We start from the raw sequence: 27,089 nt of genomic DNA on the forward strand, positions 1-27,089 counted from the left end.
AAAGTGCCTCCTCCTTTCAATCATAATTATCAGTATCACCCTGTCACTGATGAGGAGATTGCCAAAGAATCTTTCATGGTTTATGGCAAGCCAAATGGTTTTGTTTTAGGAGGAGTTATTAATGTTGAAATTTCTAACGTTTCTACTTCCCCTACAGATCAATACTTAGATCAGTCAAAGCATGAAGTTGAAGGATCTATTTCTGATAACAAAACTGAGTCTGAACCTAATGTTTTTGTTCCAAATAAAGATTCTATTATATCTGTTGTTAAAAATGACAATGGTTTTTGTGATATTTCTGCACCTGTTGATAATGGATTAAGTTTTTTTAAAGTGTTTGATGAGTTATTTGATAATTCTGATGTTTGTAATGATCCTAATGAAAACACACCACTTCCACAAGTGACACCATCTGATACACCCTCACTTATCTCACAACCTGCTTCATGTTCATGTTCTTGTGGGAAAAGCAAGGGTATCGGTATGGAAAATAAATCTGAAAAAGGCAGTACAAGTTTTATAATAACAAACGGATTTGTTTCAATTGTGGTATTGGTGGTCATATAGCTAGGAATTGTCCAAATAGAATTTTTTTACACTATACGTCACCAAGAGGAGAGAACGAATCTAGAGGAAGGTCTTTAACTAGAAAGTCCTCAAGAATTCGTTCTCGGGATGATGATTGGAAGGATGATCGAAGTAGAAAAAGGGTAGTTTTTCAAAAGAATAAAAAGGTTCTTCATAACAAATGTAACTCATGTGTTTATGGGCTTGTCATTAATGTAGATATAATAGTCTAGGTTAACCTTTGTAACCTGTTTTGAAATAATAGAAGTGTATTATTTGAGTATTATGTGTTTTGTGCTTAACTATGTGACTTAATTGAATTAAGAATAAAAATAAGCGTCAAAATGAAATGTTAGATAAGCTCGATATCTATTGATAATGTTGTAGTAGTTGAAATGAGGTTTCTGAATATATAAAGAATGCCGAAATCCGAGTTATAACGAAGAAGTTATGATCTGTCGAAGTTTCGCGACAGAACCGGCAACGCTGAATGACGTAAAAAGTGAAATTTACGTTAGAGCGATATTTAGCCTTAGTGATCTAAATGAAAGTCGTAGATTTTGTTAAACCGAGAGCGTGCATAAAAAGAATGCCAAAATCTGAATTCGTATGAGGAAGTTATGATTTTTCCAAAGTTTCAGCTTAGCAGTATGCAGCCCGAATACTCGATTCGAGATCGAGTGATTGTTGGTTGAAACAATCTAAACGAGAATCAAAGATCTCGTTGATAGTAGTGCATTGGTGAAAAGACAGACAAAAACGGATGTCAGATGAAGAAGTTATGAATTTATAACGGAGTTTTCCTGTCCCGGTCTACTAAAAATAAATAATAAAAATAAAAGTCAAAATTAGCCAACGGAGTCTAAACGAAAGTTGTAGAGCGTAGTCTCACCTACGTGTGGATATAAAGAACGTCGAAAACGGAGTTCGTATGAAGAAGATATGAATTTCAGAAGTTTTTAAATGATTAATATTTATTTATTTAATCTTTAATTTGGATAATATCCGAAGGAGTCATTGGTCTGATCCGAACTACGCCCAGTGTACCCCGATACATGCACCGCCTCGGACTCGAGTGCTCCGATGACGCATGCAGTGACGTTTCCGGAGGCGTACGCCCCACGTAGAGCATTACGCCCAGCGTAATGCGAGGCCTCAGCCTCTATAAAAGGCTTGCGAGGGCAGCCGACTCCATTTGCCAAATTCTCTCCTCTTTCTCCCATTTTGCATCGTTTTGCGTGCTAGAAATATCCCGAAGCCTCGGTATCATTCCCGATCCCCGAAGCAAGTCCCGAAGCCCCGAAGATCCCGAGAAGTGCAATTCCCGAGCCGAAGCTCTGCCCGCGAGGAGCCCGGTTTTTCTGAAGATCTACCGGAGAATACTACTTCTACAAGTCGTAGTGTTGTCCGATCATCTTCTGATCAAGTGAGCGTGTAGTTACTTTCTTCTAACGCATAATTATGATGTATTTTATATAAAATACGTGTTATGTGTATATTTTGTTGTTATATGTGTGAATGTATATTCACTTTCTTCTATCTCATAGATTTGATTTATTCTTTATGAAATACGTATTATGTGTGTGTGCCTCATCTGTTATGTGGAATATGTATTGATTGAACATGCTATACTGGTTTTAAACTATGTATAAAAATATATATTTTTATCTACTAATATTTTGGGTAGAACATGGGTAGATAGTTGATGTGTGATAAACAGATGAGAGGCCTCGATGTTGTTGATGTTGACCTAGTCATCTAGCGGAGTATGGATGATGACCACAGACTCTTTCTAGACAGTCCAGTGGAACGCTAGCAGGTTCATAACCTGTAGGTGTTGTGAACGATGTGTTCACCGTTGTACTCTATCCCCCTCATGGTTGCCTTTATAATATCTATTGTTGAGGAAACCCCTTAGCAGTAATGTCCGTCCCGATGAAAATCCTAGATTAGGTCCCTTGAGATAGATTTTGTTTTAGGGACATAAAGTGAGGATAACGGGAATGGGTAATTGGGTTATTGTTGGTTGGTGAAATTAAATATAATTATTTATTGTGGGTTGAAAACCCTATATGCTCACCAGGCTCCCAAGCCTGACCCACTCAGTTTATTTGTATTACAGGAAGTGGCGCAAGGGCATAAGATGGATGAATCATCAAGTTGTTTTGTTTACAATTCTGTATATGTATATATTTGTGGAATGACTTGTAATGTTATCGTTTATGTTTTATGGTCTGTATCGGAACATGACATAATGAGTTTTGATTATATAATGAAAATGCTTCTCTTGATGAAATGCTTTGATAAATATTATCTTATCATATTTTTTTTGGGAACAAATTCCGCAACTCTTTTAAATCATAAGGATTCACTCTGAAATTATTTTAAAAAGCATAAATGAAATCGGTCTTTTCTGGCCGAGATTTTGGGGATGTCACAACAAAGTCCCAAACAGTTTGCCAAAACTGAACACGGTTTCTCCAAGATCGGTTTTGTCAAATAGCAATTATGGATCTTCAACCAATTCTGGTAGAAAATCCATATGCTCAATACAAACTAATAAGAAACATATTTCAAAACCATTTGTGATTGTTAGAAAACCTAATTATCATTGGATGCCCAAATTAACCTCCAATCAATCATCATCATCCTCTGAAAAGGTCAAAAATGATGACTCAAACTTGAAGACTTTGAAAGATAAATCAGAGAAAAAGAAGGGACCACCCAAGACAGTGATGACCTGGGTTCCCAAATCTAAATGATCATGCTCATCTTGCAGGGATAGTTACGGAGGAATGTCGTCAGACCTTGGTACGTCGACAGCGGCTGCTCCCGGCATATGACAGGAGACATCTCCCAATTGAGCAACATTCAATATTTTAATGGAGGATATGTTTCCTTTGCGAGCAGAGAAGGTGGCAAGATCACTCAGAAAGGAACCGTTACAAATGGAGTGTTAAGTTTCGAGAATGTCAACTTTGCTCCCGAGTTTAAACAAAGTTTGTTGAGTGTGTCTCAGATATGCGACAAAGGTTATTCTACACATTTCACCGACAAGGAGTGTATAATTCTCAAGCCAGGCATTGTCATCCTGGAAGAATTGATTCTTGTTAAATCTAAGAGGGATGGAAATGCTTACATTATTGATATGAATAGCAACATTCTCGACCAAGTCACTTGCCTCTTTTCAAATGTCTCAGAACAGAACGCAATGTTATGGCACCGACAACTAGGTCATGCTAACGCTAGAAATCTGAATCGTCTTGCGAAGAATGAGATGGTCCGTGGTTTACCTGTCAGAGATTTTATAACTTTTGAAAAGTGTGTGTCATGTGCACAAGGAAAACATCATAGAAAACCACATCAACCAAAACAGGTTAACTCAATCAGTCAGGTGCTCCAATTGCTGATTTATTTGGTCTAGTCAACGTCCTCAGCATCAACAAAAATTCGTATTGTCTGGTTGTGACTGATGACTTCTCTCGTTTTACGTGGGTTTTTGTCTTATCCAACAAAGTCAGGGTTGCTGATCTGATAAAGAAATTCATTGTGTTGATTGAGAACCAAACCAACAACCGGGTGAAGGCGCTTCACACTTACAATGGAACATAATTCAAGAACTCTATTCTTGATCATTTTTGCGCAGAAAAGGAGATCGTGCGTCAATACAGCTCTGCTCACACACCTTAACAAAATGGTGTTGCTGAAAGGAGAAATAGAACTTTAAAAGTCGCAGCAAGGATGATTTTGTGTGACTCTAAGTTACCCATTTTCTTTTGGTATGAGGCAATTAACACTGCTTGCTACATTCAGAATCGTGTGTTGGTCAACAAAGCTCAAATGAAGACACCGAATGAGATTCTATATGGTCACAAGCCTTCAGTCAGTCATTTCCACGTATTTGGCTGCCCTTGCACCCTTCTTCACCTGGAGTCCAACCCAAAGTTTAATGCCAAAGCCGATGATTGTTATTTCATAGGGTATGCTGCATGCACCGCATATAGGGTCTACAACAAGAAGACGAAGCAGATTATGGAATCCTACGATGTGCGCTGGTTGGAGGAGAATGAAACGGATGCCCGAGTGGGTTCGGATTGGTTATTTAATTAAACATCACTCTTCAAGTCCATAAATGTGTATTCGGATAGTTCATCTAGATCTTCTTTTGGTTCGAAGATTGTGTCTGAAGAAGAAGACGAAGAATTTGTGTACAGACCTCCAACGGTGCCTTCTTCATCACCTGAGGGGGAGTCATCTGCTCCATCTAAGGGAGAGTCATCTACTCCACCTGAGAGGGAGTCGTCTGTTCCACTTAATAGTCCAAAATCTCCAGTTCAAAATAATACCCCTGATGTTGATGCTGTTGGATTAGTGTCTAAGTCCATAACTATTTTGGTATGTACTTGACCTGATGGTGCATGGTCCTTTTGGGTTGCCTTCACCAAAGCAACTTGATAGGATGAATTATGGAGAGAAAGGATTAAATATGATTTATTAATATATTATGGGAATAATATATTAAAGGAGAAATCATATTGTTTAATTAATATTAGTCAATAATTAATTGGTAATTAGTTTTGTGACTAAAAGAGATTAATTAAACTTAAGGGACTGGAATTGTAATTATATGATAATTGCAATTTGGGCCATGGATTGCCTTGTATTAAGGAGTGGACGAATTCTATGGGGAAGCCCATAAGGAAATCGTCCAAGGCCTTAAATGGATCCATGGGTTGCTTAGGGCTTAAGCATCCAAATTAGGGTTTCCTTGTTAGATAACCCTAATAGCCTCCTATATATATATATATATATATATATATATATATATATATATATATATATATATATATATATATATATACCTCTTAAGGACCAAAAACGTGGCCAAGCTTCATTCTAGGGTTTCACACGTTTTAGGGCAGCCTCTAACCTCTCTCCTCTTCATCCTCTTGCTTATGGTGTTTGTGAACCATTAGAGGAGTGACATTTCTGACTCTAGGCTTTCTAAAGTCAATACAAGGAGATTTGGGATTGTTATTACTACATAACAATCAAGGTAACATCTTAAACCTATTCTTATGTTAATATGATTACTTGAATGCTAGAATTAGGGTTTATAGTCTTGGATAACTTGCATGTACAATAGAGAAACCTAGATCCAAGCATTAGGGTTTGTATGAGCACATAGGATGTTCTTAGGACCAAATCCCATCAGATGCTACACCTCTTACCCCTGTTGAAAGAGAGTTCATGTCTAGAGATGCTTCTGCTATCACTCCAACTTTTATGGAACTACTCTTTCCTGAAGAAATTGCTAATGATTTTGTAGCAGATTCATCTAATGTTGAACAATCAGCAAATGATGAAGTTTTCAACATTCACAATCTTCCTGTTTCACCCAATGATATCAGCCAGGAGATACCCTCAAGAATTCAACGCGATCATCCGATCGAAAATGTCATTGGTCAGCTGGGCGATGGAGTTAGAACTAGAAGTCAGAGTGGAGATGTTAATGAATGTCTCTATTCTTGCTTTATCTCTCAAATAGAGCTTGAGAACATTGAAATGGCTTTGAATAAGCCCAGCTGGCTAGATGCTATTCATGAAGAGCTGAATCAGTTTGAAAAGCTCGGGGTTTGGACATTGGTTGAGTAACAAAGGGCAAAAAGTCTCTTGACACACGCTGGGTCTATCGAAACAAGCAGGATGATTCAGGGGTTATAGTGCGAAACAAAGCAAGATTGGTGGTTCGGGGGTTTCGACAAGTCGAGGGTCTTGATTATACTGAGGTTTATGCTCTAGTGGCTCACTTGAAGGCTATTCGTAACTTCCTTGCATATACTTCCTACATGAACTTCACGGTTTATCAAATGGATGTCAAGACAGTCTTCTTGTATGGCAAGTTGAAGGAAGAAATCTATGTTGATCAGCCCCCTGGGTTCGTTAACTCGAAGTTTCCTAATCATGTCTACAAGTTGGACAAGGCGATGTATGGGTTGCATCAAGCTCCTCGAGCGTGGTATGCGACTCTCACAAAGCATTTGCTCGAGCATGGATAATCTCGTGGCACTATCGATCAAACTTTGTTCATCAAGCATGTTGGTAATGATCAGATTCAAGTCCAGATCTATGTTGACGACATTATCTTCGAGTCTACCAGTCCATAGTTATGCAAAGAATTTGAAGGCGTTATGAAATAGAGGTTTGAGATGAGTTCGTTGGGTGAAATGACCATGTTTCTGGGGCTTCATGTCAAACAAAATTCAACCGGAATCCCGCACCATCAAGCTAAGTATGTGGAGGATATTCTTGAGAAGTTCAGGTTTCAAGACGCAAAACCTACATCAACGCCAATGGCCGAAAGACCCCTGCTGACTCCAGATACTGATGGTGAATCCGTAGATTAGACACACTACAGATCGATGATCAAATCATTGATGTATCTTACTACAAGCTGTCTAGGCATCATGTTTGCAGTTTGTCAATGCGCACGTTATCAGGCTAATCCTAAATTTTCACATCTTATTGCTATTAAAAGAATCTTTCGGTATATCAAAGGCAGCCCAAAATTGGGTCTTTGGTATCCGAAAAATTATGAATTTGATTTATATGCTTTTGTTGACAGTAATTATGGAGGTTGTGAGCTTGACAGGAAATCTACATCAGGAGGGTGTCAATTCCTTAGAGACAAGCTAGTGTCGTGGCAGTGCAAGAAACAACACAATGTTTCAACCTCAACAGCGGAAGCGGAATACGTTGTTGCATCTGCTTGTTGCTCTCAAGTTATCTAGATCCAAGATCAACTGTTGGATTACGATTTGAATTATCTAGAAACCCCATTTACTGTGATATCAAAATTCATTTTATCAAAGATTGTTATGAGCGTTCGCTCATCCAGCTGGAACAGGTTCCCACTACTAATAATGTGGCGGATCCTTTCACCAAGCTTTTAACAAAGCTCGATTCGATATGCTTGTGGGATTTTTGAAAATGATTCATTTTGAGGATTAATCTTTTATTTTTTATTTTATTTTTATTTTTTTATTTTATATTTTATATTTTTTTATTTTAGGTTAGATTAGTTTAAATTTGAGCATTTTAGTGATTTCATTCTCACCCATGCATAAATTTAGAGGGGGAAATAAACAAAAACCAAACAAAAAAATTGAAAATTTTCAAAAATCCAAAAACATTAAAAATCAGAAAATCAAAAATATGTTGCTAATAGTTTTGCTTGTAGGTGATGTGTTGGAAAGTGATATTATCAAGTGATAACAGGCAATCTGAATCTGCATAACGTAACAAAATTGTATTTTCTACGCTCTGTGTTCGATGCGCTGGTAGGCACGAAGAATTCTAAATGTACTTGACTAGGCAAAGTTGAATTTAAGGAATTCAATGACCTGACAAATCTTGACGTAGTTAGATCCGTTTAGCCTGACAATACGACGCTCGGATAGGTTGAGCAGGGAGATATATATGGGAGTTTACTGGTCACATTAAAAGAACTCGTATCTAGAATTGTGGATTAACTTTTCCTCGATGTGCGGACTTTGTCCTTAATGGGGTGACTGGGGAATTCCGATAAATTAGGTCTGTAGAAGATTATTTTCTTTCTTTCTGTCTATTAGTCATATGTTGCCTCCTCTGCGTGATTGAAAGATCCGACCTGGACTGTAACATATGCAACTCTATCTCTCTGCATCTTCTATCTATGCAATTTTGTCTATCTGTTAGCCATATACTATCTCCTTTGCATCACTTACAATCCGACCTGGTACACAGTATATGCATTATTCTTTTACTCAATCCCTCTAAAACTTCAGTTAGTCATATGTTTCATCCTCTGCATGATTGGAAGAGATCCGACCTGGGTGTATAGCATATGCATTCTAAATCTATCATCTCAATCAATAATTGTCTGCTCACCCGAAGTAAGGAGTATTCTGGAGGTCATTGATTACTGGAGCATATCAGGAAGCAGGAAACATGTTCTAGTGCAATTAAAATTGAACACTTACAGATTGTCTGTAGATCTCGCTGCTCAATTTAGGTGGACAACAATATCTCTGGTCGTCGTCAACTAAATGGTCCCTAGGAAATTTATCTAAGAATATAGGTTCAAAATATCTTGTCATTCTTAGTTTGTCCAAATTTATCACAAACTTTTGTGTTTAAGTGGACCACAATATCGGCGATCAACCAGACAAAGACATGAAAATAAAGGTACCGACAAGTGGATTAGGGTTGTCTAACAATTTTGATCTCAGTGTCACAAAAATTATTTTTCAGTGACTATTGAGATAAGTTTAGTCTGTTTTGATTTTATTTTATTTTATTTTTATTTTTTTATTTTATTTTTATAATTGTCAAATTTTAATTGTTAATTTTTAATTTTGGAAATTATTTTTATTTTATTTTTATTATTTTAATTTTATTTTATTTTTTATTTTTGTTTATGTTATTTAAATTTTAATTTTTAAAATCCTCAAAATGTTTTATTTTTAAAAAATATTTGGGATTTGGACTGTGCCTTATACTGTGTGGAAGACTGGTAAAATCGAACACGTTATTTAAAGAGACTTTACAGTCGGAAACTCCTCCACTGCTCACTTTTCCTCCTACTGTGAAGAAGCTTCTGCCACCGTATTGGAGATTTCTGGCTCATGTCTTTGTCAGCTACATTTCTGGCAAGAGGTCTGGCGCTGATGAGATCTCTCTAAGGAACACTAGAGCCATTGCTTCTCTAGCTGCAGGGATAGACTTCAATTTTTCGAAGTTCATTCAAGACGAGTTCGTAGTAAATATCAACGCTATAACCCGGGATACTTTCTTGATGTATCCTAGGTTCATCCAAATTTTCATCAATACTCAATTTTCAGAGAAGGTCAAGGAGGGAGATACTCTTGAAATTAAGTCCTTAGGTCCTCACACTATTGGGCTTATTAAGCAAAATCGCAAGGGTAAGGTCATTTTCCAAGGATTGTATCCACTGGTGAAGTTTGGAAAACTCGTTGAACTAAACGAAAGCTCTAAGTCTCATGGATCATCCGATAAAGTCTCCTCTAAGCCAACTTCTTCAGAGAGGGTGATTTCTGAAGATGTTATCACCATGTCAGACCAAGGAGAAAGAGAAGAAACAGCTGATCCAAAGGCTTTTTTTTGAAGAGGAACATGATCTGACATCCATTCCAGTTCAGAGTGATTATGATGAAGGGTCTTCAAAGAATGTGACTAAGACTAACTTGTATGAAGATCTCGTTCTTACAGGATTTGACAAGGAATAAATCCCATTCAACTTTGGAAGCAATGAATATTTCTTGTCAAATGATAATCTTAACTCGCTACTTGATAATATCAATGATGTTGCTCATCCAGCAACGGAGATACGGGACTCTAATGATGTTCTCGAGTCAACGCCTCTTACTACCCAACAAGTGGTTGAAACGACAACTCCTATGGTGACAGTGTCAGGGATTCCTCCCCTTGATATTGTTCCACCTACCACAGAACCACTTCAGAGTGATGATGCAACAACCCATATCTCACAACCTCCTCCAAAAAGAAGAATATGTGATCGAAGACAACGATTTCTGGATTCTGATCTATTTCAAGGCCTCCCAATTCCACCAACAACCACTCCTACCATTGTCTCATCAGAACCTTTCTGTGAAGGTCTTAGCACCACCTCTGAGGCTGGTGGATCTTCTGCTCAAGCAGGATTTTCTCCTCCCAGGCCAGATCATGATGTTGCCTCTGTACGGCTCGCCATGCATCTAGCTCAGGAACAAAGCTCAATGCCTTCTCCCAGAGCTAAAGGAATTTCTGTTATGGAACGTCATTTAGGAGAAGATAATCCAACCATTGATGAGCTTCAGAAGAAAATGGATGTACTTGATCAAACGAACATTGAGCTCAATATCCAAGTAACTGATCTTTTAAGCGAAAATGCCAAGCTGAAGATTCAAGTTTCTGATCTTGAAAAGGACAAAACTTTGAAGACTAAGCAGATTTAGATCTCCAAGAACACTTTAATCTCCTCATTTCAAGCTACTTTGATTTAAAGAAAAATCTAGAAGAGGAACTTGGTGACAAGTTCAAGACATCTGCTGATGAGTCAAGGATCAATCTGCATATTCAAGCTCACCCCATTGTGACATCTTCTCAAACATCTCGTGTTGTAGATCGTTTTGAGGTGGAGCCTATTCAAGTTCCTAATGTTGTGGCCTTAAAACGTGCCAAGCTGGCCAAATCTGCTGAGAAGGGTTAATATTCGTTTAAAAGGAGCTCGGATCAAAATGCTCCTGTGGATCAGCCCAACATCACTTTTACAGATCTTTGAGAGAATCGATTTAGACTTGTATATGGTGATAGGTCAAGGATCATTTCATGGGGATTTCAAGACACATTAAATATGTGGATCGTGAGACAGAAGAGTGGCAACACTGAATTGTATAAAGATGCTCATGACTTCCACTCCTAGACCAGGGTTGATCTTTCAGAGTTATCAAAGGCTCCTTTTGCAAATCCGTCTCAGAATCCCAAGGCTACATAGTTCAAGCATTTCTTGGAAGATCAAGTGCTTAAGGATTTTCCTTCAATGAAGATTGCAGAGTTGATTATTAAAGTTTACCTAAGTGTAATTGATCCCAAAACCAATCAACCTCTTCGATCTGTGATGTGGCCTGCTACCAATCAAGTAAATCAGATTCCTATTCTTCAGAATCATCCAGATGGATCTCTACGGTCCATGTTGTACTGGGTGTTTGATGAAACTACAGCCTCTGTTGTCATAAAACTTGAACGAGGATGTATTCGCTTATACGACAAAAGAGACCTGCTTCAGTTTGGGAAATGGGATATACATCAGTTGAGCCATCATCCGACCAAAGTTGCAGAAGACATCTTTGAGCCAGCTGCCAAAGAATATACTACTGTGGTTATTGATATCATTAACAAACGGATGTGGAATAGAGCAATGGGGAAGTCAGATATGATGGTGGTCGACAAAGACTGAGCTCAAGCTAGCACCAAACCAAGGGGGAGATTGAAGGGTCCAGTTAGTGGTTTGGTCTAGGCTTTCATTGTAATAGTTCTTTTGAGTCTTTATTGTGTTTTGGTAGGTTGTTAGTGTGTTTACGGCCCGGTAGTGAGTTTACGGCCGTAAACTAGTTTACGGTCGTAAACCCAGATTCCGACCCAAGTCCACTATAAATAGGGGTTGTTTAGGTCATTATTGGTTGTTGATGCCACAGAGTTCACAGCCTAATATATCGAGTTGTACCAGCCGTTTTTCAGTAATAAACATGTGCAAGCTTGATTTCTCTTCTTTTACTCATATTCTAGTTTCTATTGATTGTTTGATCATTGGTAAAGATACGTTTTAGGACCTTAAAGGTACAAAAGCCAAAACAACTATGAATAAGACTTAAATGCTTAAAAAGATAGATCAACACATTTAACTTTGGCCAACACGTAGGTATTGAGTCTTTCACATTGAATACATTGGAAATTATTCATGTAGTAATAATACATACAATACAAATAGAAAATTATAACAATGATTCATTAATAAGTAATTAGTTAAGTGAAAGTTTTAGTAATTAAACTAGAAACTTAGAAACAAAATATTTATTTATCAAAATAAAATCGCAAAATATATATTTATTGGCTTATTCGATTTAACCAAAATTATAAAAGTTTAACCAAAACCAAACCAACCAAAGTTATTATTATTCAGTTAACCAAAACAAATTACCCAAAAACTAAATAACCCAAACATCATTTGTTTTTCTTTTCTGTTATTCGGTTTTGGTTTTTTTCTCACACCCCTAATTGTGTGAGTACAAACTTACGAACAAAATATCAGATGTTACATGAAAATACCTGTCTGCAAACTTATGATTAATTATTACTATTTATATATTATGTGTTCTTTAATTTTTTGGATCATCTTTTACTTATAGTAAAAACATTGCTATCATGTTTAATTTGTCACGAATCATTGTCATTTATATTATTTATCGTGTTTTTTAACTCCATGCAAATGTATATTTATAATGCCTATAGCCATACATTAAAAAGTTACAATGATTCGGTCATAAAATGTGAAATGGTATATGTAATTAAGAGTTCTTACTATAAAACTTATAATGACGATAATCCCTAGAATCATGCATCAAAAGTAAAGATTTAATAAGAATGAATATTTTTTTTACAACACATGCGCTTGTCTTGTGAGTGCGTCATATGTTCCATGTATTTAATAAGAATAAAGCTCCAAAAGTGATACTATATTGCATTATACAAACTCATGAATTTTATAAAATAGGTGGATTTACATGTGTAATTAAATACTTACAAATTATAAAGTTATTAAAAAAATACAATATTACAATTCATAAGTTTTTCTAAATTAATGATATACTATTTTATTACATAATCAATTTTTTAATATTATTTAAAATTAACACCCATCGGTTCCTCGGTTTTAACCTTATATATATATATATATATATATATATATATATATATATATATATATATATATATATATATATATATATATATATATATATATATATATATATAGGGCTAGGTTAACGTGTTTCTTACATTTATTGTGTGCTGAAATACACCAATAGGAATTTTATAAAATTAAATAATTATTTAATTAAATAAAGATAGATATTAAATGATATCTATAATTATAATTCTGTTTTTATGGAAACTAATTAAATTCGTTATTAATGTCAGCAATAACATTCTTTCAGAATGAATTCGTATCTACATTTTTATGTATGAGTTCGTTTTTTATTTTAGAACTCACTCACTTAAAATGAAATAAAGATGCATAGAATATGAAGAACGAGAGTGTATTCTACTAGAATACACTCTCATTCTGCTAGAATACACTATCATTCTTCTAGATACGAATTCATTTTAAAAGAATATTATTGTTGACATTAATGATGAATTTAATTAGTTTCCATAAAAAAGAGTATAAGTATGAATATCATTTAATATAAATATAATTTTTACTAAATTCTTATTGGTGCATTCTTGTATACAATAGATGTGAGAAATATTTGAACCTCTCTCTCTCTCTCTCTCTCTCTCTATATATATATATATATATATATATATATATATATATATATATATATATATATATATATATATATATATATATATATATATATATATATATATGGAAAAGTTCAATGGAGAACCATAATTATTGGTTCTCCAAGGAACCAAATATTCTTTTCAAGTTCTAAAGCTTATTCTTATGGAAAAAAATCAAAAAAATTAAAAATATCTAAATTCATAACTTAACATTGTGAATGTTAAATATATTTTTCGGATTCACTGTGTGAATTTAGATTCACATTGTGAATTTGACGAAAAAAGTTTATCGAATTCGATATCATTGGAAAAAATATAAAAGGTTATGAATTTATATATGAGAAAATTCTAGAAATGACCAAAAAGAGGGGTTGTTTGAAGAAAATAACCAAGGAAAAACACATTTCATAGAATGACCAAAGGATCCGCAGAGCACCCTCTGCGGATTTATTAAGTCCTCTACGGATTTGCTACACCTCTGCGGAATTGAGTTTTTTTTCATTTTTTTAATTTTCTTTTAATTTTCTATAATTTTTTTGCGTTAATTTTAGTTTATTAATATTAATTTTTTTAAATATACTAACATGTTATGTGATTATTATGTAAAAGAATTGAGAAAAAATGTTTTTTTTTTTCTTTTGCGTTAATTTTAGTTTATTAATATAATTTTTTTTAAATACACTAATATAAATTTATTTGAATGAGATCTAACTCGGGGGATCCATTAAAGGTTAAAAATAATGAACTATGTTTAATCCGCAGAGCAACCTCTGCGGATCCATTAAAGGCTATGTGGATCCTCTACAGCTCTGCGGAATCTTTGTTTTCTGATTTTTTTTTTTTTCGTTTTTTCATTTTCTTTGCATTCATTTTCGTTTATTAATATTAATTTTTTTAAATACACTAATACCTTATGTGATTATGTAAAGAATTTGATAAAAAAAAAAAAGTTAAAAATAATGAACTTATGTTTAATATCAGTCCACAGAACTGTTTGAGAATCCACAGAACTGTTATCAGCGGATCAGTGTACATACGTATTCTCTTCTTGGAATCATCTTTGCGGATTAGTATACACCTCTGCATAAGGGAATACGCAGAACTGTTAGAGAATAAAAAATGACTGACAAACAGCTGTGCGGATTACCAAACAATTTTGCGGAATAAGTAATATAAAATCACTTTACCATGCGTATCCTTTCATCGATTTTGTACAATTTCTTCTTCATTTCATTTTATTTATTTTTTTTGAAAAATTAACCCTCATATTTTCCGTCATAATGGCTTCCATACCATGGAGTGCTGAGGACAACCTCCGTCTAACTCGTGCATATATTAATATCCACGAGACCATCAGGGTGAATGATCCAAGTTATTGGACCCGTTTAACTTATGTCTTCAACAGAAAACACCGCAACATCGTTGACATCACAGCAAAATTGTATGAATTGAAAACGGAAGTCTTGGTTTTCACCAATCTTTATACCAAAATTGATGACGTATGTCCAAATGAAGATGAGGAAGTTATCCTGGACGTGGTGAAGGTTGTATGTTTATGTTTTCTAAGGTATGTTTTGTAACCTATAAAAAATATGGAATATTTGTATAATTTTAATTAGGTTATTTATATGCACCGATTTGTATTACATTATTAAGTATTTGGTTTGTATTAGGTTATTTACGAAACAGATGAGTTAACTTCTATTTTATTCCATAGAACATAAAATACAAAAGAGTACAAATACATTGAAAACATACATCAGTAGTAAACGTATTACATAAAACAATTCATTATTTTAACCTTTTTTTGTCAAATTTTTTACATAATAATCACATAACGTATTAGTGTATTTTAAAAATATATATATATTTTTTAACCTTTTTCTATCAAAATTTTTACATAATAATCACATAACGTATTAGTGTATTTAAAAAAAATTATATTAATAAACTAAAATTAACGCAAAAAAAAAAAACGAAAAAAAAAAATTTCTCAATTTTTTTTACATAATAATCACATAACGTATTAATATATTTAAACAAAATTAATACTAATAAACTAAAATTAACGCAAAAAAATGAAAAAAAATTTAAAAAACTCAATTTCGCAGAGGTGTAGCAAACCCGCAGAGGACTTAAAATATTCGCAGAGGGTGCTCTGCGGATCCTATGGTCATTTTCTAAAATGTGTTTCTCTTTGGTTATTTTCTACCACCCCCTTTTTTTGGTCATTTCTCGAATTTTCTCTGTCTGTATTTTAGTTTTTTTTTTTTTGATTAAAAATAAGTTATAAAAGTTGTAAAAAAATTGGTTTATTTTTAAAAATTTGAGGGTCTATGATAGTAGAATAGGATAACATGTATCATATAATCACACAAATTTCAGCATAAGGGCATTTTAGTCAATTAACCTATATTAAAAAATGAAATTTTTGGATTTTTAGGGATAATTAATTCCTTTATTTTTAAAAATCTGAATATTTTAAAATAATTCAAAATTAAAAATCCAATTTTATTCTGTCAGAATGATAGAATGTTAAACATAAACTAGTAACTATGTTTTTCGATTTTATTGTGTCACAATGACAGAATGTCAATCATAACTAGTAAATACATTCTGAAAAGAATACACAAAATCAATTCTTGAACTAATAATATACCAAATAATTACATTGTATGATTGTGATTCATTGAATAATAACAATATTCTGAAAGAAAAAAGAAAAAAAAAAAAAAAAACATCAAAATCTAACAAAAACACTAATCTATTCTGAGAGAAGATTATTTTTTTAGCAGCACTTTATACATTGTAGCATAACACATTCTGGTATAATACACTCTCGTTCTTTATGTTTTCTTCCTTCTCCACATCAATGTTAGCCTCCTCAAAACCTAAATCCACAAAGAAAACATAATCAAATTTCAAAAATAAAAAAATTCAATGCATTCTCAGAGGATACTTGTAAGCGAGCATGATCATTTACTTGTTGTTGACAATTATTCTCAAACATTCTAACAGAATACATTTATATAAATTAAATTCTAATAGAATACATTACATAATTCAAGAGCTGTGATTGAATACATAATTCAAGAGTTGTGATTAAATCATCAACACGCATCTGCATTCATTCTCAGTCATGAATTCAAGAAACAAGCACACATTTACATTATCGATTTAGAAATATGAACACCAATTTTGACTTTTTCGAAACAAAATCCAACTTATGACTATGAAGTGCAAGTTGTATTAGAATATTCTTCAATCGAACATAAATAAACAATTGAAGAAATCGAATTTAATAAGATGATGGACACAATCTCGATCTTGAATCAAAATCGAGATAAAATCAATCTCGATTGAGGTAAATAATTTCTAATTATATCCCCTAGTTGTTGGATTACCGGACCAGAGAAAGAAGAACAGGAGGCTGCCGGAGCATACCTCCGTCCAAGTACCTTCAATCGTCGGGATTTCCTCACCTTCTTCAGCCTTATCGACCCTAGAGTCCATCATCGATTGCGAGACGAGAGTATGTGCTCCCTTTTGGATCCGTCGATTGGAGAAGAAGAAGCAGAATCGGTGATGGTAATGGTGTTGATGCCGATGATGAAGTGTTCGGCCACAAACATAACTAGGTCAAATATATTTAGTTTATTTCCTTAATTGAATGATTAGTTTATTTCCTTAATTGAATGATTTCAATTAAATGATTTTCTTAATTAAAAGTACGAAAGGTCCAAAATACCCTTTAATGATTTATTTAATTATTTATTATTTATTGAATTCTCATTGGTGCATTTAGACATACAATAGTTGCTAAAAACATTTAAACATATCTCTCTCTCTCTCTCTCTCTCTCTCTATATATATATATATATATATATATATATATATATATATATATATATTTAAACTCTTTAAATTTATTGATTTTCAATCTATAATAACTAATCCAAACAGTTTTTTAGAACTTGATTTGATTAAGCTTCAAATTTAAAAAGAAATCCCAAAAGTGACGGAGGGAAACTATTATAATCATTATATTTTGTTTGAATCTTTAATCCTTCAACTTTTTACATATTCTACATTTGCATTTTTTTTGTAATTTTATAATTGTTGGTTAGAAATCTATTGTAATTGTTTTCATATAAATCCAGCGAAGACCACACTCCATCATCATCTTCTTCCCAACAAAATCATCTCCATCTTCATTACTCAACCTCCATAAAACTCACTATTCGGTATTTCCATGTTTTTAGAATCCACCCATGTGTGTATATTATATATTTAACTCGTAAATAGAATTCTCCATATCACATCTAATTATCAAACTGATCCTAAAAGATATTTGATTTCCCAACTCAACCCAACAAGATTTTTCAATATCAAAACCCACCATTAAAACTTTTTTTCAACCTATTCACTAGGTTAATAGATTTTCACGGAAATATCAATCCCCTAAACTTTCAATCCCTATGAAGTTCAACAGCTGCTCCATATCCTATGTCCAGGTGAGAAATCATATGAAATTTCAAACACAATAAATATATAAATCTTAATCTACCCTATAATATAATATCAATGCTAAAACTGGGGAAGTTTTTCAATGCCTTAATGAGAAAAACATTGAAAGTATAAATGAAAATAATAATAATAATAATACACAAATTCAAACCTTGTTTAGTAGAAATACAGCATAAGCTGATCTTGTTGTGTCTTGGCCTTCCAAGAAGAGTGGAAACTCCATGGGCTTTTGAAGTTGAGGAAGATAAAGAGATTGATGTGAAATCAGATGAAGTGGGCTCCACTGAAGGGGCATAATCGCAAATATATGTACGTGAGTCTCCTAATTGTAAAGGGTATCGCAAAGGAATTTCTAAATAGAAAGCAATTACGGAAACAGCCTGCAAAAATCGAACCCATAAATAAACCATTCAATCATGGGATAATGCCATAAAAACCCTTGAGTTTTCAGGTTTTTGTTGTTTTTGCCAAAAGTTGGATTTTATGTCCGTTTTTGTCCTGACATTTTCAAAAACTTTTACCAGTGATGATTACCGGTTACTATGATATTAACTTCGCAAAATAACCCTTAAGTTTACAGATTTTTTATGTTTGTACCCGTAAGTTTATAATTTTTATTTTTGTCATGTTATACGTATTGTATTTATATACAAAAAAATGTTTAATTAAATATTATATTTACATTATTTTTAAATGTTATACATATAAACAGTGTATGATTGAGCAAGTTTTTTTTGCATATAAACATGATTTTGATATATATATATATATATATATATATATATATATATATATATATATATATATATATATATATATATATATATATAGAGAGAGAGAGAGAGAGAGGGTTAGGTTCATTTGAGACCACCTATATTTTGTGAGACCGTGAGACGTATTTTTTTATTTTTTTTTTGTTTTTTTTAGTTAATTCAAGTTTCGAAAATAATATTTAAAAAAAGAATTTTTTGATTTTTCCATTTATTTTGCATTTTAAAATTATTTTTAGAATATGTACAGTGTAATATTCTATTTAGAATATTTCACGTATTTTTCAAAAAAAATAGATTTTATTTATTTTTTTTTATTTTTTTAGTTAGTTCAAGTTCCGAAAATAATATTTAAAAAAAGAATTTTTAGATTTTTCCATTTATTCTGCATTTTAAAATTATTTTTTAGAATATGTCAGTGTAATATTCTATTTAGAATATTTCACGTATTTTTTAAAAAAAAACGGATTTTTTTTTATTTTATTTTTATTTTTTTTAGTTAATTCAAGTTCCGAAAATAATATTTAAAAAAAGAATTTTTGGATTTTTCCATTTATTTTGCATTTTAAAATTATTTTTAGATTTGGTCTCACGGTCTCACAAAATTAGAATGGTCTCAAATGAACCTGAACCTATATATATATATATATATATATATATATATATATATATATATATATATATATATATATATATATATATATATATATATATATATATATATATATATATATATATAAAAGCATGTTGCCTATTTCTTGAAAATTAAAAGGTATACGTATTATAACATAAAACACCATATACAATCCTATCAAGCATAAAACGTCTGCACATACTCCTTTGATCGTAACTAACGGTAGTACATTCTCCCTGTATTTAAACGTGGAAAACCCTAATTTCATCTGCATACCATCAGTCATCGTTTCTCCCAAATCTCTTTGTCTCTCTAATTACTGACTTCATTCTCTTCTGTCTCTCTAATTGCTCTCTTATGTCTCTCTATATATCATCTCTTATTTCAGTAGTTTAATAGGCATTGCTTATGGAAGAACCCTTCGCTATCTCTTCTCTCGAACTCTCTGATAAAACCCTAATCCATATCCCTCCTACTCCATTTAAAGAGGGTAAAATTGTCATTATTCCACTTGTTGAAGAGCTTCAAAGGGTAGAACGGGAACCATGGGTTTGTTACTCAGCTTTAGATTCGATAAGTGCTCTCAAGCTTTATGAGAGATTGAAAAGTAAATTATCGAATAGGGAGGGAAAGTTTAATGGGGTTACAAAGGGGACATTGTTTGATTTCTATGAACAATATTGGCGTCCTTTTGGGGAGATTTTGGTGAAAATGGAAACCGAAGGGATGCTGGTTGATAGGGATTATTTGATGGAAATTGAGAAAGTGGCAAAAGTGGAACACCAGATTGCTGCTCATAGATTTAGAAACTGGGCATCAAAGTTGTGTGCAGATGATAAGTTTATGAATGTTAGAATTGATACACAGTTACCCAGCTCTTTTTTGGTGGCATTGAGAACAGGTAGAAAATTTATGAATATTTAGCTTTTTATTCAATGTTGAAAAAATTGTTAGCCTTTGGTTTTCATTGTTAGCATAATTTAATTTGTTATGTAGCAAAGATCAAACTCAGTCTCTTCCAATGGAGAAAGAGTTTAAAGTTCCAAATATTGACAACATTATTGAAGAAGGCAAAAAAAACCGCGACTAAATTCCATAAAATCAAACTACATAACTACATGTGATTTGTTTTGGTCTACAAACAGAAACTTACACAGCATCCGGATGCCCTTCTGTTTGTGGGGATGCTTTAAAAACACTTGCTGGAAAAATATCCATGGATTATGATTTTATAGATGATGACAATGCAGAGCTGGATGATGATTTTATTGAGTTGCCTGATAAAAAACCCGGAAATTTCTGTAAAATTTCTTAAAATTCTTATGGCACGGCTTATGAGGCATTTGATGGGGGGTCTGAAGGACAGGAGGCTTGTCATGTAATTGTTGGGTTGTGTGAAGTTTGCTCTATTGACTTGTTGATTTCCAACTTCATTCTTCCTTTACAAGTTAGAATAATTAGTTCCAACTTATAATTTATAATGCCAAATTTAGAAAATTAATAAAATGTATTGGTTTTTTTTTGTTGTGTTCACAGGGTAGCCATATATCTGGTAGAAACGGGCGTATACATTGTTTGTTGAATATCAACACGGAAACAGAACGTCTATCTACCAGGAGACCAAATTTGCAGGTTACTTTCATTTTACATTTATTTTAATAATAAGATAAATAAAAATATGATGTTGACATGTATATGTTATCTTATCTTTGACATGTTTGTCCCTGGCAGCTTTTGACACTGTTGTCCATGCAAGATCAGTTTTGACATTTTTGTCCCTACAAGAAAGTTTACATTTTCACAAAAGAAAAATTGATATTTATGTAACTACATTCCAAAATACTTAGACACAAAACAACCATGATAATGCCCTATCATTTCAGCCTAATATATTGCATATGGAGCTAAACTGTGTGTAGAATTAAAAATCATCCATAGAATATAGTCTTAGTGTAAGAGGAAAATAACTTCAATTGCAGAATTTCAGTTGTTTCTGGTCCTGGAAAGAAATAGTAATATACTTGGTCTAAAATAAATAACAATGTACTTTTTGGACTAAAGAAGGAAATAACAATGATCATTTATCTCTTTCTCTTCACAGGGTCTCTAAGTTGTAGCCGAGATTTTAATTTCAAAGTCATATGTTCATCTTCAACCAACATTGCCATTAACACCTCATCATCGTGTTTCATCGCAAGGTTGAAAAAAGAGTGTCCAAAACCAGAATGGGTGGGAAAAAGTTTGTGAATAGTGAGTGGATATATGTGTGTAAATTCTTTACTCCTCTAATAAGATATTTTTTGTCTACTAAACTAAACTCTGATCAAGAAAATTTACTTTTCAGTTCTGGATGTCGGGTTCAGGTAGGTAGTTTTTGGTTGAGATACAAATTAAATGAAGATGGGCACCTTAACCTTCGGATACATAGACATGGAAAAAGTAGCCATCAAGAATAACAAAATTAAAAAATAGTTGGTACTTGAAATAGGAACAATAGAAATGTAAGCTAATCATCTAAACATGAGTTGTCATTTCCTCATTATGCTTGATACATCAAAAAATCTACCAAATAACAACATCCTACTTTCTGTTTTCTTCATATGAGGACACTGTACTTTATGGATATGATTCAAATTGGTACTGTGTATAGGCATATTCTTGATATTTACTACGATGATAATATCTTTTTAGTAAAGGTGCAAAAGATGTTAAACGAAGTCCAAGAAGTGGTCCAAAACTAAAAGGCTGCAATAACACATTAATAAAAATATGGGTTGCCACTTGTCATGGAGGTGATCTAATAAAAAAATTGAACGTTATTATTAGAATGTTATTAATATTAATATTAATTGAATGTTATTAATAGAATGTGATGATTTTTATAGGGCTCAACTGAATTTTGTGCCCATCATATGTTCAACATATATTAAACTATAAATTTACACCTTTATCTTTATAATATTTTTACCTTATATATCTTTTGATTTCTATATTAACCTTTTCTATCATAAATAAATAACCACAAAACGTTTCTCGTTAACGACTCTTCATTTAGTTTTGTGGATATAGCGTCATTCTGATAAGCTCACACTAAGGATTGATTATCTAAACTGGAAACTGAATACGCGATAAATGGAGATGAACTGAAACGATTTTCATAGAACAAAAGGATAGGTCTCACTTTCGAGAGGTGAGTGCTCTCCAAGTTTTTGCATAAGCAATTTCAAATTTTCACATAAACAAAAAGGCAATATCTCCATCTATAAATACTAAAGAAAAGACAAAAGACTGCAATGAAGACGTTAAACATTCCCTCCCCACTATCAGTGTTTCCCACACAACAGCTGCAGGAGCACTAAAAGGACGGAATTACCCCTGGACTGTCCCTTGAGGGTAAGTGGGCTGATTCTGCTCATTTGGGTTGTCACCTATGGGCTGCTTCTTCTTCTTGCGAGTGTAAACATGAAGGAGTGGAGGCTTATCAACACCGGCGGCCCAAACTTTAACCTTGTCCTCAAGGTTAAAATTGGGAAACTGCATGTTCACTTTGGAGAAATCTTCCCACGTTGCTTCCAACTCTGTTAGCCCCTCCCATTGAATTAAAACTTATTTTTCTGTAGCCCCTCCATTCTTCTTATATCGAACCCCTCGCACTTCTTCTGGGTGGGCCATCAGCTCTAAGTCTTCGTTGAGCTGAGGAGGCAAATCCCTTGCTGGAGTTGGAGTTCCCATGGCAGCCTTGAGCTGTGATACATGAAATGTAGGATGGATCTTAGTGGTAGATGGTAGTTCAAGCTTATAAGCAACCTTCCTAATTCTTTCTTGAATACAAAAGGGCCCGTAATAACGAGGGGCCAACTTCTCTGATTTCCTACGAGCCAAACTCTTTTGCCTGTAGGGTCGTAATTTCAGGTATACCCAGTCACCAACCTGGTATTCCAAGTCCCTCCTTTTCCTGTTAGCTTGAATTTGCATCCTTTGATGGGACCTGATTAGATTCATCTTAAGATCATCCAGGTTATTGTCTCTATCTTCCAGTAGCTGGTCAAGAGCATCCACTGAGGTTTGTTGTCCCTCGTATCTGATCAGGGGTGGGGGGTCTCGCCCATATAGGGCCTTGAAAGGAGTAAGACCTGTGGCTGAATGGTAGGAGCTATTATACCAGTATTCAGCCCAAGACAACCAGTTAGCCCACTGTCTTGGTTTACTTGAGCAAAAACAACGAAGGTAGGTCTCGAGACAGCGATTTACTACTTCCGACTGCCCATCCGATTGGGGATGATAAGTCGTGCTGCGTTTCAGATCTACCCCATGGAGCTTGAAAAGCTCTCTCCAGAATTGACTTAAGAATATTTTGTCCCTATCACTGATAATGGCTAAAGGCATCCCGTGCAACTTCACCACCTCGGTCATGAACTTACTTGCCACAGTAGCTGCTGAAAATGGGTGTTTTAGTGGTATGAAATGGCTGTATTTGCTAAGGCGGTCTACCACAACCCATATCGTATCCCACCCCTTAGATTGAGGTAAGCCTTCTACAAAATCCATGGTGATTTCGTCCCAGACCTGGTCAGGTATTGGAATTGGCTGAAGTAACCCGGTCGGAGAGGTGGTGAGAGTCTTGTGTTGCTGACAGATGGTGCACTTTTTGACAAATTCTGTGATAGCTTCTCTCATTCCGATCCAATACACTTCTGATGCTGCCCGTTGGTAGGTTTTCTTGATTCCCGAGTGACCTCCGATTGGGGAGTCGTGAAATATCGAGATAATTTCTGGAATTAGCGGGGAAGCGGCGGGAATTACCAGTCATCCTTTGTACATCAAGTTCCCAAAGAAAACTGAAAAACCTTTATGGTTTTGAGGACTAGTTTCCAAGTCCTGTTTCACCTTTTTCACAAATTCATCTTGTTCCAATTCTTTTTTAAGTTTGTCCCAGCTTCCCCATAGTGTCATTCTTACTGAATTGCATGCAATGGTAGTGTCCTGCCGTGACAGGGCATCCGCCACTCGGTTACTGGCTCTGGTGCGGTATTGTACCTCGAAATCAAAACCCATCAACTTAATTACCCACCGTTGGTAGTCATTTCCAATCATGCGTTGTTCCAGAATGTATTTCAGACTTTTCTGGTCCGTTCTGACCACAAACCTTCGTCCCAACAAATAGGGCCTCCATTTGATAACCGCTTTCACAATCGCCATGAGTTCTTTTTCGTAGATGGATTTCTCTCTTGCCCTAACTCCCAGAGTAAAGCTATAATAGGCCACCGGTCGATTGTTTTGCGATAACACCGCCCCTAATCCAAAGTCGGAGGCATCCGTCTCAACCACAAAGGTTTGCTGGAAATCGGGCATAGCTAGGACCGGTAGGATAGTCATGGCCTTCTTAAGGTTTTGAAAAGCTTCTTCCGCCTTGTCCCCCCAACCAAACCGATCCTTCTTAAGCTGCTCTGTCAAGGGAAGGGCAATTTAGGCGTAATTCCGGACAAACTACCGGTAATAACCAGTGAGCCCAAGGAATCCCCTTAGCTCCTTGATGTTACGTGGGGTGGGCCATTCCAACATTGACCCAATCTTTTCTCCTTCTACCGATACCCCCTCACTAGAGATGACATGACCTAAATACGAGAGCCTTGTTTTTCCAAACTCGCATTTTTTTAAGTTCAAGTACATCTGATGTTCTTCCAGTTTTTTGAAAGCTATTGTTAAGTGTTGTTGGTGGACCTCGTTATTTGGGCTGTAAACGAGAATATCATCGAAGAAGACAAGAATGAACTTCCGCAAATAGGGCCGAAAGATTTCATTCATTAGGGCCTGGAAGGTCGCCGGGGCGTTAGTAAGACCGAATGGCATTACTTTAAACTCGTAATGTCCGTCGTGGGTTCTGAAAGCTGTCTTGTGAACATCTGTTGCCCGGACACGGATTTGGTGATACCCAGAACGTAAGTCCAGCTTGCTGAAAATTGAAGACCCATGGAGCTCGTCAAGTAGCTCGTCAATAACTGGAATGGGAAACTTGTCGGGAATGGTGGCTCGGTTTAAGGCCCGATAATCCACGCAAAATCTCCATGAACCGTCTTTCTTTTTGACTAAGATGACGGGGCTTGAGTATGGACTGGTGCTTGGTTGAATGACCCCGGCTCTTAACATCTCCTGGATCATCTTCTCTATCTCATTTTTTTGAAAATGAGGATAGCGATATGGTCTAACACTGACCGGTAGAGACCCCTCCTTTAACTTGATCTGATGTTGGATGGACCGGACCGGCGGTAGCCCTTTTTGCTCACTGAATAAATCTCGGTACCGTTCCAAGACCCCTGCCAAGAATTTCGGAATCGGAGGTGAGCTTGTGACCTGCAGTTCGACATTGCTTAGCTCTACCAATACACATGGTTCTTTCCTTCTCAATTCACGTGCCATGGCCTTAAGAGAGATAAGAGACTTCCCGAGAGAACGATCCCCCTTGAGACAAACCGGATTTCCAGCCACTTCGAACGCCATTGACTGTTCTTTCCAATTTGTTTGGGTGGTTCCCAGCGTTTCCAACCATTTCATTCCTAGGATCACGTCTGAACTTCCCAGCCTAAGAGGAAGGAATTCCTCCACTATGTCGATCTCATGAAGCTGTAAGAGGAACCCTTTACAAATGCCTTGCCCCTCTTCACAATCACCTGTACCCATCCGAACCCCATAAGGTTCTGTCTCTTGCACCGGAATGCCCAAGTCCTCCACGAGATTGAGGGAGATGAAATTATGGGTGGCTCCTGGGTCAACTAAAGCCACCACCGGCTGACCCATCACGTGGCCCCTTAACTTCATGGTTTTTGGAGAGGATAGCCCTGCCACCGAATTGAGAGATACCTCAACCATGTCTTCCACTTCCATCGAGACCAAGGTAGTTGGGTCGGTTTCTTTTGGTTCCAGGTCTGGGTCTTCTTCCCCTTCTCGGTCTTCTGATTCCTCGATCAGGATGACATTGATTTGCGTCTTGCATCGATGCCCTTTGTTCCATTCTTCGTTACATTTGTAACAGAGCCCCTTCGAACGTCGTTCTTGGATTTGCGCTTCCGTCAAACGTTGATTTTGTGTCGTTGCCCTAATCGAGTTTGGATTAACCATATTCAGAGTCGGGTAAGTACCTGATGGCGACGACTTTCCGGGTATGGGTTTTCGGACTCCCAAAGACCCAAGTAAACTGGCCTTGAGGTTCCGTAGCCTTTGTTCTGCTTGCTGGGCCAGGTCCATGGCTTGACCCAAATCTTGAGGAGCCTACATATGGAGTTCATCCCGTATCTCCTGTTTCAAGCCTTTCAAGAAACTTGCGATAGCAACATCGTTGGAGACTCCTTCCAGAGGAATAGCAAGTTCGATGTACCGTCGTACATACTCAACGGTGGTGGTGGTTTGCGTTAACGAATTCCATTGCTCGTAAATGTTGCCTCCCAGCACCGGTCGGAATTTCTTGA

The 27,089-nt window shown here is 35.1% G+C and overlaps 1 protein-coding gene and 1 pseudogene across 4 annotated transcripts; one reads left to right on the top strand and one right to left on the bottom strand.

The window, feature by feature from the left end:
• Positions 1 to 18,148: 18,148 nt before the first annotated feature.
• The window catches only part of LOC111895958 (vacuolar protein sorting 38-like), a 51,714-nt pseudogene continuing 42,773 nt past the window's right edge, over positions 18,149 to 27,089 (bottom strand).
• On the top strand, positions 19,809 to 22,273 carry LOC111895925 (DNA polymerase I A, chloroplastic/mitochondrial). 4 transcript variants are annotated; one of them, XM_023891977.3, is made up of 4 exons: positions 19,809 to 20,527; positions 20,623 to 21,258; positions 21,728 to 21,890; positions 21,971 to 22,273. In XM_023891977.3, the coding sequence occupies exons 1-2, from the start codon at positions 20,035 to 20,037 to the stop codon at positions 20,748 to 20,750; spliced, it is 621 nt and encodes a 206-aa protein (XP_023747745.1). In that variant the 5' UTR covers positions 19,809 to 20,034; the 3' UTR covers positions 20,751 to 21,258; positions 21,728 to 21,890; positions 21,971 to 22,273. The 4 variants fall into 4 exon arrangements, with proteins under 4 accessions (XP_023747745.1, XP_023747746.1, XP_023747747.1 ...); XM_023891978.3 differs by having other exon boundaries at positions 21,728 to 21,876; XM_023891979.3 differs by lacking the exon at positions 21,971 to 22,273 and having other exon boundaries at positions 20,623 to 21,073; positions 21,163 to 21,258; positions 21,728 to 21,969.

The sequence above is a fragment of the Lactuca sativa genome, chromosome 6 (assembly GCF_002870075.4).
Source record: "Lactuca sativa cultivar Salinas chromosome 6, Lsat_Salinas_v11, whole genome shotgun sequence".
NCBI lineage: Eukaryota > Viridiplantae > Streptophyta > Magnoliopsida > Asterales > Asteraceae > Lactuca > Lactuca sativa.

Bases quoted from the DNA above. Each gene is read 5' to 3' on its own strand.
- LOC111895925 (XM_023891977.3), top strand. From the start codon at position 20,035: ATGGAAGAACCCTTCGCTATCTCTTCTCTCGAACTCTCTGATAAAACC. The intron at 20,528-20,622 runs GTAGAAAATTTA...TTTGTTATGTAG, and splicing joins TTTGGTGGCATTGAGAACAG to CAAAGATCAAACTCAGTCTC.